The sequence below is a fragment of the Liolophura sinensis genome, chromosome 7 (assembly GCF_032854445.1).
Source record: "Liolophura sinensis isolate JHLJ2023 chromosome 7, CUHK_Ljap_v2, whole genome shotgun sequence".
Classification (NCBI taxonomy): domain Eukaryota; kingdom Metazoa; phylum Mollusca; class Polyplacophora; order Chitonida; family Chitonidae; genus Liolophura; species Liolophura sinensis.
The window spans coordinates 28,937,468-28,952,090 of NC_088301.1; the positions used below are offsets into that span (position 1 = coordinate 28,937,468).

General features: G+C 37.3%; 1 protein-coding gene across 1 annotated transcript in view; it reads left to right on the top strand.

Moving 5' to 3' along the window:
* LOC135470815 (uncharacterized) overlaps window positions 1-14,623 on the top strand; it is a 92,654-nt gene that overhangs the window by 10,531 nt on the left and 67,500 nt on the right. Inside the window, 3 exon segments of the mRNA XM_064749857.1 lie at window positions 10,527-10,762; window positions 14,410-14,498; window positions 14,500-14,533. Coding sequence (XP_064605927.1) covers window positions 10,527-10,762; window positions 14,410-14,498; window positions 14,500-14,533 — 359 coding nt within the window.

The window sequence follows — 14,623 nt, forward strand, 5'->3', positions numbered from 1 at the left end:
ATGGAATATGCCGTTTTTCCCCCATTTTCTTCATTTTTGGAGGTAGAATACACTTTAACACTTTGTCTGGGTGTGTGATGTTTAACCTGAAACCATTGAACCTTGTTTAGTGAGTCAAATGCTCATTCTCGGGATTTGACTCGGTACGAAACAAGGTTCAGCAGTATCGGGTTAGACAAACAAACTCCAAGACGAAGGTGTTAAGCCTTTAATCACCATTGATGTCACCACAGCAGGCTTCTTAATTTCCGGACCAACAGCTGCATGGATCCATAAGAAAACAGAACTTTAAATTTTTTTCACACCCCAAAAAGAAAGCTGAGAAGCTTTTTTTGTGGTTATCAGTTAATACAGTTTTTGCACTTAATTCTATTGATTGTGACAGGTGCTAAATGTTATCAGGTAGCACTCGTCACAAGAAATTTGTGGCACCCGTCATGCTAATTAGGAACTTTAGTTAACAGAAAATAGACTCCAGAATGTTAATGTTTTGTTCATTTAACATAAGAAAACATAGCGAGACATTTTTACATACGTATGTTTTTTGTCAAAGTAATAAACTTCATTCAAATTGTGACGGGTGCTAGAAAATAATTTTTAAACTTCAATCATTGAATTCTAAAACTAAAATTGATCAAAGATCTGTGTATTTTTTCAAAACACTTGACCAAAGAGACTAAAAACAAAGTAACAAATGGTTGAAAATATAGGCACAAGTGCCCAATATCTGGTGTTTGAATTTTAGTGAATTTCTTGAACTCCATTTAGTTTAACTTCCTTTCACAATTTGTATGCTAGGATACAGGTTTAAAATTAACATAACTGAACAAGCTGCGTGGAATTGGCCATAGGCCTACATGTATTATATCGATAAAAGGAGACTGATATCCATCACATTTTTAGGATACATTTTATAACCATCATTGGAAACCATCATTGTAATCAGAGAACTTTCAAATTTTGGTATTTTCAGCACTGGTAACTCAACCCTGATTTCTTGATGATACATAACAGTTTGGGGGAAAATTATTCAAGTTTAAGAATTTACGAATTGTGGTCATGTAAATAATGACAGCTTTTCATTGAAAACAGCCTTTCTTACATGTACCTCACATTAGTAATATTTAAGGCCAGATAATGTGTCAGTCATGTAGAGATTCAGTATTTGGCACGATGTCTTATTTAGCTAGATCTATACGTGCATGCCCATTGTTAATTGTAGACCTTTATGTGTTCTAATGCAAGTGTATCACTAATGATAAATGACTTGTCAAATGTAATAATACCTGATTCAAGCATATGAAAGGAATTGTCATTCCTTAAGAGAGCTAACAAAAACTCTACCCCCGGGAAATAGGCTTAATGCCAAGTTGTCTTGAATGAAAAAAGATTGTGTGCAACAGTAAGAGGGTGCATAATAATTGCACAACAGGACATACGTGTACTTCTTCATTCTGCCAAGCAAGTTTTAACCATTAGAATTCAACGTAATGTATTTGACCTAGAAATTCTCTCAAAAAGTACATAAAATATTTCTTTTGGAGCTGAAACTACCATTTTTCAGGTGGGATATATCTATTGCAAACACATTTTCTTTTACATGGATGTTATCCGTGATAGTCTTATCCAAACTTGTATCCAGGGATAATATATGCATAGAATAGGTGCAGCGAGATTCTGGTTGGGTTAAACGTGCAAACCTGCCTGCCCTGGGCTGTTGACATTAAGAAAGAATGGTGTTGAACTCTGTTGTTGTTCTTTCTACTAGTGCACCTGCCCTGGCGTATCTTTTGGTTTAGCTTGGTTTGGCAGCGACACAGTAGAACGCCTTTATTTTTTGATGAAATTATTGTGTGTTCTAACTGTATATGGGTATATTGTTTTCAGATTGCCGTATGCACTTGCATTAACTCATCAGTGTGTTGTTTTGCTACAATAGGATATCGCTGAACATGCTACATGTATCGAATAAGAGAAATCCTATTTCAGGGTGAAATATCACCTGAATAAAATGTGACACCTTAAGAGGTGACTGTGTTAATAGCTACATGTAGGCCAAAAACCTGAAGAGAATTAGGTCATCACTGGAGTGGTAAATGCCCATAGATAGATCCCCAGGTGTTCTGTGCCATTCAGCTTTTGTGAAGATCATTGTGGAAAGTAAAGTGACATAATGTGACAGCGTGACATCTCTGTCATGGTTGTAATTTTACATGCAGGCTCTCGAACACTGTAGAGGGTCAAGGAGACAATCTTTCATGTTCACAATCTCATTATTGAGCTGAATGTATTCAAGCCAGCCTAGTTGAACTTACATCTTAAGGCCATGTTCATGACATTTCAGACCTACTAAATTTGGCATGTACAGAGAAAAGGTGGGTTGTGTTTGCAAGGTGTTTATTCAAGCATATTCTGAAGGCATAATTGTGTGTTGGCTGAAAAAATTATACTCTTTGTGAATCCCTGGCCAATCCAACCAATGAAGTTTTCTCTTCAAAATCAAATTTAAAATGTGAATAAATTGCACTGGAAGTTGATCTTTGATATGCAAAAAGGTTGAGGATCATATTTTTAATGTCAAAACCAGCATTTCCTTATGTGTATAACAGCCCTGTCTGTTTCTCTGTCTGCTGGTCTCTGGGGTTGATTTTTTGAAATCCTGTTTACATGTATTAAAATGGAAAAAACACGCTTTCTTTTAAGGTCAAATGGATCATCTTTATGATAGAGGTCATGTGTCACTGTCCCAAAACTCTCCCTTTTCTTGTAACTTGAATGACATTAAGTTATAAGACAATGGGACAATTTTCTTGAGTGTATGGGTCTAAACACCAACCAAATTGAATGAAAATGCACAAAATAGCCTCTTGTGTTCTTGACAGTGCTAGGGGTGGTATCTAAAAAAGAGCCCAATGGAGGTATTTTATTGTTGATGTTCTGTGTGCATATTAATTAGCACAAAATACAAGTATTGAGGATGCCGTTTTGCTCTTTAGCCATATTAAGTGGGGTTTGAGTGATGCGACATTGTGTTTCTGGTTTCTCCAACATGGCGTACCCCATGGCCTGGAAAGAATCTCAGAGAAGTTGATTTACAGAGTTTATTACCAAGAACATCAGATCTAAATGGCTTTTTCCGTTTATGGCTGTGTCCACATGTGGCTCATAGAACTCAGATACGTACATCCGTCTGTGGCGATACGATGTATTATGCTGTCTGCCTGAGATATTCAGGTAGGCTTTGTGACTCCTTTTTCATTTCCAATTTAGATATGTACCCTGTTCGTGGACCAATGAAAACCCTTTGGGATCCATTATTAACCACTCTTGACCCAAATAAATTAATATTTTTTGATCACGACTGCTTTGTGGATGTCTCCAGATGTTATTTGTGTCTTGAATGTCTTATGTACATGTATATGAGTAAAGCAACAGCTTGCTCTCCGGGTATAACTTTTCACATGAAAGAGTACTGGTACACGTACTTGAAGGAGACCTGTACATTTTCATTGGTGTAGTAATGTAGGAGTCGAGTGGATAGGGGTAGGGGGATTTTTGTATTGAACGTCAGATTCTGCTTGAACTAAACGTGTCCTCTTATTTTTCAGATTTTTACACTTTTGGTTTGAAAAATCAAGAAAAATCATTTAAAATCAGGAAGAAGAAATACACATACTTTGCTGTTTATTTTTAAGGCCAATAGAAGGCGATACAACAAAGCAAGACACTAAATCGATCTGGAAAAAATCTGCTGTATTGGTTCTAAATTGGACAAATTATTATGATTGACAGATTTTTCAGTTGTCCTCGGAAGAAAAATATTCCCATAAAAATTCTCTCATCATGGCAGATGAGCTAAGAACAGCGCACTACATAAGTCCTGCCTAATATAGTTTTGTTTATAGGTACAAAATGAGTATGACTGATAGGGCAACATTTTTCTGTGCTGAATGTCAGTTAAACTCTTAGATGCCTTACCGCTTCCTGATCAGGTAACGTGTAGAACAAAGCACCGTATGATTGTCTCAGTATGATACAATTATGAATTTTATCACTGAAAAGGCATCGACTGATATATATTACCATATTTTTGTACGTTTTGCAATTTGGTAGTGAACACAGGTTAAAATACATATTTGTACTGTTTCATGTATATGTTTAGACTAAAGACTTTTGTATGCATGTTGTTGTACACAGGCTAAAAAATCTGTCATCATTTGCCTCCTTTCAACGCAGAGTTTTTTTCATTTGTCAGTATATGAGGTAGCTCAGAAAGATGCATCAGTCAGTACTGTTTTATTTTTTTATTTTTTTTTTGTACCTGACCCATTGTGACTTATCATGCCATTTATTTTACAAGCATGTCTCCCACATCCATCTCTTGTTCGGCTCTTCTTTGCATGTACTGTACATGTGACACGGTGATTAGAGTATTGGGTTTTGTATTTAAAAAAGCCCAAGACTTTGACAGCGAGCAGTTATTCAGTGAATAGTTCAATGAGAGATCCCAGGCACATTTATAGGATTTGCTTAGTAGTGTCTGTAGTGGCGCACTAGCCCATATTTATGTGCCTGAGGTGACAGGTTCAATCCTGTGAACAGCAACTAGGTGATACATGTACCTGAAATGAGAATGACTGAAGTGTCTTCTTAGCGTGATGTAATGGGTGGGGTACGATAAGCTTAGTCTGGTATCTGTTAACTAATACAGTAGTATGGGAAATCATATTAGTTAAGTCATGATGATTCAGTGAGACTTATTTATTTATTTGGTGGATGTTTTATGGTGTACTCAAGAATATTTCACATCTACGACGCTGGCCAGCATTATGGTAAGATTAAACCGGGCAGAAAGCCCATGACCATCCGAAGGAAGCCAGCTTGAGCTGGACTTGAACACAGAGCGACAGCAATAGCTCCTGGTCATGGTGCCGCACTGGCACACTATAACCACCTTGGCTACGGAGGTTCACCGGTGAGATATTTAAGCACTATAAATACTACGTTATAGTAATTTTGTCAGAGATCATTTTGCTACAAGCAGATATCATGAAGACAACACATTGTTAGATCTGTCATTTAATTTCTTAGCTAGCTAACAAGACCTGCCTCTCACTGTTATTGATTAGCTGATTATCTAATTAAAGGCATTAATATTAGTAGGTGTGTCACATTATGGAATTTCTCTTATTTATGTTAACAGTACATTTATCTGGTGACATAATAATACATGTACGAGGGGATTATTTTTCACTCAGGTAGGCATTAGGGGTCTAGCTGTTGGTGTTCACATAAAAAACTCATGACCCATACATGGACATGTAGTAATTTTCAGCAAAGTGCTATCTTAAATGACTGAATTTTTGTTGCAAGGTACAAAACAAGGGCAAATCCTTTGAAAAGTTTATGTCTTCTTGCTCTCATTACTCTCAAGTGAATGGCCTGTGATGAAAAAAAGACGTCAAAAGTTTGACCAACCAACAGGCAGACTGAGCTTTATTGTCGCTGTGTTTCGAATTTTTCATATGGTTTGAATTGTGTTTTGTTTTATTTTTTGTTTGGCTTTAATACATGTTCATTGGTATAGTATGAAAATTCCCTGAGTAAAAAGCTTTAATGAAAGAAAATCATAATGAAAAGTCTGTGGATGTCCTTTCCCTGTGGATACTTATGGCACCACATACTATATGTGGTTTTATCTGCTGTTAGCAGTTGCCTTACAGGATTTACATTACAGTTAGATTTGTAAGCTTTGAAATATCCAAAGAATGCTGAATATGAAAATTGTCATCTTGGTCTGGGTGTGACCTGTTGGATGAGGGATTTATCGATACATGTAGTTTAATTAGTACTTTCCATGTAGGATAAGGATAGCTTTTTGTGAGACATGTTCATGCATAGACCTTTATAGCATCAAATGTAAATATTAAGCTCATTATACTGTAATTCAGCAAGCTAAATGATCCCCTTTCCTTATTTAACATTCTGACATGTATCATTTCGGTCGACATTTAGCTGTCCTCCAATCATTGTGTGTGTGCGCGACTTTGAGCATGCTGGTAGGGTACATGAAAAGTCGGACTTAGCTGGAAAGCGGGCGTATTGTCCAGGGCAGTTACATTGTTTTTTTTTTCTCTTCTCAGTAGATGTTCTCTTTGCGTTATGACTCGCGTTGTAGCACTCGACCTTGGGTGATGTCATTTTAAACTTTGAAAAAATGTTCTTACATGTATTCATCCCACTTGTCAATTAAATTCATTAACACAGATGACAGTACAGTCATGTGAGGAATAAACAACACAACATCACTGCATTTAAAGAGAAATTCTGCATAAAATGTTAAGAAATTTTGCAAACGTAAATAAAATTGATATGTTGCATTATATGCTTCACTCTCTGCGTCGAGTGAGAAGTTGATATTTTCATGGGCTCGGCCATGTGTTGGTAAGTCAGTGTATAGCGACAGAGGTTAAAAAGATTGTATGTGCTTTGTTCAAATTCCTGCCTAATAAATCCGTAAAAGTTTAAAATAGGCATTATAAAATAGAAATAATGACCCTATGCAGTCCTTGTTGTTCATGTTACAACGGTAAATGTGGAAGTGTTGAAATTTTTGAATAGAAATAATGACCCTATGTAGTCCTTGTTGTTCATGTTACAACGGTAAATGTGGAAGTGTTGAAATTTTTGTATTTGGATGCCTGAGATGCATCCTTTTAAAATTTAAGCTTTCGTATTTTTCCACTGATATAATTATTCCCATAGTTTCAGCAAGATGTAATAATATTATCGAATGAAGACAATAAAAATAATGGCTTTAAGAGACGTGTTGGTACAGGATGTGTACTGAATAAAATTTCCCTCAGTTACTTTCCTTCAGCACTCTCTAGCGTTGAAGTCCAGTTTCATGTATTTTACTTTTCAAAATTTATATTTCACCTTAGGGGCAAGACTTCTTGGAAAACAACTCCAAAGTGTGACAAAATGTGGATGTTTACAAATGTTTCTGGTATACAGGATGTGCATCATCTTGAGATGTGTCAGTATGTTCTTTTAGACAGCACACTGTGTTGCGTTTGAGGACAATCTAAAACACCAGGAAATATGTATGCATGTATATGAAGATGTTCATAGTTGATTGGTGTTTTACGCTCTACTCAAGAGTATTTCATATGACGACGGCCAGCATTATGATGGACAGAGAACCCGAGCAGAGCCCGATGGCAACCCAGAACCATCCCCGGGTTTCTGACAGACATTCCCATGTACGGCCAGATACTCAATTGACATGCACTGACTGCATGTGTACATGTAAATGTGGTCATGTCTTTTGCTTACACCAGAAAAACTCCTTCCCTGTGCTGTCATTCATACACAAACAGTTTTTTGTCTTTGTAAAACACTTCATTTATTGTTCCAAGGCATTTGATAGGTACACACAAAATATGTTTTGCACCAAAAAAGTCCAGATGGTCTGGCCATCAAACACGTGTGTCCATGAACCATATCTAATTGACTGAGAAGGTCCAGTCAGCAACAACTGAAGGGAGAATTAATTCTGCTTGATGGTTGGACAAAGGACTTCCTCCATTCTCATTTTCTTTGCCACAAGCCTACAGGGGTTTTACCTTGTCCCAGACATTGTAGTCTTTGTCCCTGGTAAAGGATTGCTGGAAATTTACTCAGGGTTTCCCTTTTGTTCAGTAAATTGCCTGGCCTTGAGGGGGGCTTATGATGAGGTGGGTGACAGGCACATGTACATGACTGCTTATAGTAGTCAAGTACATGTCCTACTCTGGCCTCTTTTGCTGCCACATTACACTTACATGTACAAATGCTGTTACATGTATTCTGCTCTCTCAACTTCTCACACAATTTTTGTCATGTATTTTTGTGTTGTAAGGAGTTACAGTAGCACTATTTTTGGTACTTAACAACTCAGCTTTGTATTCCTTACTGCTATTTAAGTGAATATATGGATGTACAGTACATAATGCAGTGATGTGGTCAAATACATGCTGAGTACCTCAGCACCTCATACTCTAGCTGCTAGCACTTTACATGGTCAGGCATACCAAATACTAATACATGTACACATAGGTTCTGAGGACAAGTTTGATTTTTCAGGTTGAGTATTTTATACAAAGTGTGTGGACTGAATGATTATCTTTGGCGATATATGTACATGTGTAGCTCTTGCCTTTTCAATGTCTTTAAGTTTTTAGCTTGCCTGTGCCAAGTGCAGGTGTAGCTTATGCCATTACCCCGAGTGTGTCCAGTAACAGGAAAGGCCAAATAACAAAATGTTAGGATCTCAAAAGTACTGCATTTATTGAACACAGGTTTTGCACACATGTAAAGCTAAGTAACACAAGACGGATGCTCCATCATTGATTCTATGTCGTCTATACCAAATTTATGACTTAATGTATTGTGTATTAGAATCTGGCTCAGTTGGTTAGCGCGACAGCACTGTGTAATGACCCAGGAGCCTTTCACCAATGCGGTCGCTGTGAGTTCAAGTGTAGCTCATGCTGGCTTCCTCTCCGGCCGTACATTGGAAGGTCTGTCAGCAACTTGCTGATGGCTGTGGGTTTTTCCCGGGTTCTGCCGGGTTTCCAGCCACCATAATGCTGGTTGCCGTCATATAAGTGAAATATTCTTAAGTATGGCGTAAAACACCAATCAAATAAATAAATATTAGAATCTGTGTTAAGGTACATTTTAGGGTTGGTGTCTCAAAACGTAATGCATGTATTGAGTTGAAGTTTCAACCTGTAATTTGTAGTGCACATGCCAATAATTCCATGTGCATGTGTAATACTGGTCTATGACAGAGCACTGGTAATGATTTGCTGTTAGCTCCAGGTAGATGTATCTATCCCATAATTCAGTTTGTACATGTATCTAGTAAGTATGTCCTCATCATCTGTATGATTCATGCCCATGTAGGGCCCATGTGTAATTCATGAATCATGGCTACGACAAAATTTCCTGCCTGGTTCACGTCTCTTTATGTGTGTATCTCACTTGTGATCTCTATAAAATCGTCCTCTGTGATTCTGGTTGTTGACATGTGCAATAAATGTGCTGTTACCATCCTGGTGTCCCTGTTATGTTTACCTAGCCTTTAGCAAGCCAGTTTTTGTTCTTGTTTGCCAGGCTTTCTAGTGTGTTGATGACAGTCACACCTGTTCTCCGCATTGATATTTGACCAAGGCCAGTGGCGGCTGATCGTCTTGTATACAATATCCGTCCCTCTTCCCTGTCACACACGCAGTCAGACCAAACATGGCCTTAAGCTGTTTGTCTGCGTCTTACAACACAGTATTATTTCTCCTCAAGCTGGTTGACCTGAGTGCAGCATTTGTCGAAACTGTTAAGTCTGACAAAGGCATGATAACACGACGCAAAATTCGAGGTGACACTTTTGACCAGGGTTTTGGCACGTATAGCCAATATGACAATCCAGGTGCTGTGAGGTCACAAGAGAAAATGCCAGGGCTGTCCTCAGCTCTTGTCTGGGGATCTCTTGAGATTTACCTACTGTATCAGTACGCTACATGCATATGTGTTTTGTTAAACCGCAGCCAAGCCTAAAGTTTCAACATTTTATTGTAACTAATCAAGTTTATTTGTACAAACATTTACCACAATTATTAACACGAAACTATCGACTGCTACATTTGTGTTCAATATCTACATGTAAGGACACTCCTGGAGTTCGCATTGAGTAAAATGCTAATGTCCATCTACTTCTGAATCTATGCAAAACATACTTACTGTGCAACTGCAGTCTTTATAAGAAATTATTATTTTTTTTTTTGTGATATCTATAGTTGCAGATAAACTCATTGTTTTCCAAAGTTCTACATGAGAATTCAGATATTAATAATGTCTGGAACGGATGCATTTTTGTTCCAGAGATGTTCTTTTGCAAATTTCATAAATGTAAATTTTCTGAATGGTGCAGGTCTGTTGGTATGCTTTACTGCAGTTAATGTTTAATTAGCACCAGTACACAGTGTAATTAGCCTGTCAAACAGCTGAGACTTAAATTTGCAAACAAGGAGTAATGAAAGAATAAGACTTTAATTAGACATAATATAGTTACATTCATGCGTTGACAATGGTATGCATGAAATGTTTACATGCATGTTTTAAAATATGTGGTAGGAAATTCTAAGAATTCCTTTTACATGTACATTTAAATTTATATTTATTTTGATTCATTGTTTGTTTATATTAGGTTTTAACATTGAAATTATGTTTTCATCCATAAGCAGCAAATATGTGAATTATTAATGTTAAATAATCCTGACACCTGCGGACATAAACCGTAAAAAAAATTGTTGTTAAGGTTTCTTGAGGCTAGTTTCATTCTCTTATATGGCTTGATGCTAATAATCCCAAACTGAACCTTCCAACATTAAACCTTATCTACAGGTAGATTTTTATGAAAACCCCAGTGTCATTCTAACGCTATCAGTGCCTTTCATTGATTTGAGTCTTTCTGTATGTTTTAGGAACCTAGCTGATGTGACAAATGATAACCTGTTAAGTGTGGAGGAGTTCTGCCTACTGATGCACCTGACCCAGTGTCATTTAAGGGGAGTAAAAATTCCCACCACCCTGCCGCCTTCGCTCCACCCAGCTCCGATGACCAACATCCAACTGCCTGTGATCTCAGACCAACAGAAAACACTCTGCCAAGAAGCCTTCAAATCTCAACTCCAAAAAGGGGACACCAAGCACTTATCTGGTGAGTTTTTCTGTTAGCTTAATGTTTGTGCAGCTTGTTTTGTGTTAGCTGAACTATTTTCAGAAGGGTTCTGTGTTAGTTTAACTATTGTCGCACAAACTGCATTAGCTGAACCATTTCTAGTGGAGTTTGTGTTAGCTGAACCATTTTAAGCAGTTTTGTGTTGGCTGAAGTGAACCATTTCCAGAAGAGTTGTTTGTTAGCTGAACAGTTTAGCTGAAGGCTTGTCAGGTGAGTTCTGTTAGCTGAACTATTTCCAACAGAAGTGTGTGTTGCCAAAACCACTGTCAGTGGAGTTCTGTTAGCTGACTGTTTTCCATCCGAGTACTGAGTTTGCTGAACCATTTCCACCTCAGTAAGAACATTCTGTGGAGAAGTGTTATAATTATAAGCATTCACATACACGTCAAGCATTTTAAATGTCCAAACTGGAAGCCTATACTCACCAGTACTGTCACTGTGAGTTCAAGTCCAGCTCAGGCTGACTTGCTCTCCAGCCGTAAATGGTAAGGTCTGTCAGCAACCTGTGGATGGTCTTGGTTTTTCACCAGGCTCTGCCCGGTTTCCTCCCACCATAATGCTGGTCACCGTCGTATAAGTGAAATATTCTTGAGTGTGGCGTATAACACCAATCAAATAAAGAAATAAATAAATAATTGGAAGCCTGTATTGCTGTTACATGGATGATTAATGAAGTTATTTTCGGACTTTGGTTTTTGTCTGATTTCTGGAAAATTACAAATAGCAACAGTTTGTCATTTCATAGCAATATTCTCCCAGATGTGATCTTTCGTAGTGCTGAAGTTTGTTGTGCTGAAGTGCCAATGATTCCGAATCTGCTTTTGATTATGTGTTAAAAAAATAATTTAGGATTATGTATGCTGCATAATTTTGATGGCCTGTAAATTGAAAACTATGAGAGATAGAAATCTGCCAAATTGTAACCCAAGATGTCGAGGGTTGGGAAGGGGAGTTCGTGTTTCCTTGTCTTATTTCAGGGTTTCTCTGCTTCAAGCTACCATCAGTAGTTTTCTAGCTACAGGTGATTAAAAGACATCAAACTATTTCATAAATAGAAATTTATGCCCATTCATGACTTAAAGGGTAATTAGATAATTATATGCTCTATAATGTACTGCCTGGTTAACTGTCCACAATACTGGCTGTGTATCTTAATAAACCAGCATGACTGTGTTGCTGGTTGCCTGTTACAACATTGTCATGTCACAAACTGCTCTACACGGAAGCAGAAACTTAAGACCTTTTTTAAGGAACTGCAGGAAGTTCTGGTTTGCCTTTTAGACTGAAAATGTATTTGAACCTTGGCGAAACATTAAACTTACATGACCTAAAATTAGGCTAATGAGATTATACTCTGGATAACATGCTTATTCTGGTATCATCATTGGAACGTGCAATGTACTTGTACGACCACTGTGTTCTAATGTACATACTAGTATATATTTAGCTGCCCACTAAATTGCAATCCGAAGAAATTGAACAGGCGAATGTGTTGTTGCGATAAATGTGGACAAATAAGCAAAGGCCAGTGGTGATTGTTTCTCGGGATATAGATGTAAACCTGCCACTCAGCTGTCAGCTGAATCTCTTTGTTGTCAATTCCCAGGCAAGACTGACACTTTCACGCTTGTACCTGGACAACTCAGAACTCGAATACAATTAGCAAGACACACATTAAGCTATGTTATTGCCTTGTAAATGTCACAATCATGGCTGACTAACTTGCTAATTAAATGGAGACAAAAAGACAGGTTGGTTTCTGGAGTAGCTGTGCACAGAGTGTAGTATTTTTAGTCAAGGTTTTCTAATATGCACAAATTTTTCATTCTTGCGTATTTCTACAAAAGGCACAGGATCAAGTTTAATTATAAGTATGTTTTGGTAAGTAAAATAATAATCTGATGTCGAGACCAAGAGATCCCTTGACAAGCCATTGTGTTTCTCTGTAAATATGATATCAAGGTCACATCCAAGCTTGTCTTAGATAGGCAAAAAGCTAGAGATTTGAGAATAAAACACATTATTTATGAATTGAAAGGACAGAAAATGTGAAGTTCAAGCAGATTAAGGCATGCTTCGTTAACCTTGCTGGTCATGAGGCTGTGGTTTCAACTCCAATCAAACTATGGCCTTAGTGAATTACAGGAAATACATGTACACGGACTATGACTGAGGTGCAGTTTAATCCCCTTAATCCTGCAGTTTAATCCCTCTAATCCTACATATGTGTATTAACTTCAGGTACCCAAATTCTTCTGCTTCAAAAATTTGAAGGTTTGAAATTTGCCACATTATAATTCAGTGAAATAAGCTTATTTTAAAGGTAGAATGTACATGTAGGTAAATGCGTTTTGACAGAAGTTTCAATTTTATCTGCTGTCATACAGGGTGTTATATGTCAAAATATTAACAGTGTGTACATGTTGATGGTACAGAAATCAAAGAAGTGAAAATTCATAAAATAACTCTTGCTTTTTGATACACATGTAAAAGATGTAAATAGGTTAAAGCTGCCTTTATGTGTCAAAACATGCATGTTGTACACATAGTGAAAGGGTGAAACATTCCATTGGAGTATTGTGTATGGACTAGAGTACAGGTACACTGTATGTCTTGTGTGAGTAGTCTAATCATTCATGCCTCACCTGACCAGGTAAATCAGTCTCACCTGGGGCTGTCACATCATGAACACCTACACACCTATATCACATGCTAAATAACACATCTACATGTACATCATGTCTGACTACAGCATGAACAGTAGTGTAGCAAAGAAACCTACATAACACATTCCCTGCTCACCAGACCTTGACATGGAGGTGTTCTGTTCAAATCCAGCTCCCTGCTGACTTAAAACTTATACTCTTTACAGGGTTCCCACAGGTTTTTGAAAATGTTTGAAATCATTTTAAATTTTATTGAAAGGTTTCAAGATCTTGAATGTGGTGAAAAAAGGGTGTATTTTTGATAGGAGTTTATTTTTCAGAGTTGATTATTGAAATAGACCGATATAAAATAAAGTATCAAACTAGTAGCTTTAATATCTACCAAGTTTTATACTGAAAATGAATGGTTCTTGAAAATGCAAGACTTTACAAGAAACCTTACAAGGCGTGTTAGTCACACTTAATCATTGTGATTTCGTGGATTTCATCACATTGGTACTTTCCATTTGCATTGAATACTTGAACTAATATATCTTGTTAAGGGAGGTAAATTCTTGGAAAAGGGATGTAATTTATGTATGAAGAAAATACGGAATGGTATATTCGGTAGGAAAAAGTCTGCAAAGTGTATGCATATTGTAAGCATCAGCACAACCGTATGTATATATACATGTACATTTTTTACATGTACATATGTGGTTGTAATCCAGAGTTTTTAAATGACTTGATGTACCTGTAAGTATACATAATGTCATGATTAAAAAGGATTGGTCAGGTTGAAGGCTGTCATTAAGCACATTTTGATATGTAAACAATCCTTGTCACCTTCTCTAACCTAAAGGCATGTGGCCTTGCATGTTTATTTCTGCGTTCACACTTCATGTAATCTTAAACGCCCCTCTGTATGTCGGCTTCTGTGGGTTTGTGTTGGCAGCTGAACGTGCAGGATGATTCTGAGAGGGTCAGGACTGAAGCCTTTACTCCTCAGACAGATCTGGCACCTGGCTGATCTGGATAAGGATGGTTTACTGTGCGCTGAGGAGTGGGAATGTTTTCTGTCACCTGGTCAAGTTCGTTAAACAAGGTAAGAAAGTTTTGCTCAACCTTCACAAGACTTTGTACTGTTGTAGTTTTTGGAACTTTCCTTGCATTCATTTGTGGAGGACTTTTGAAA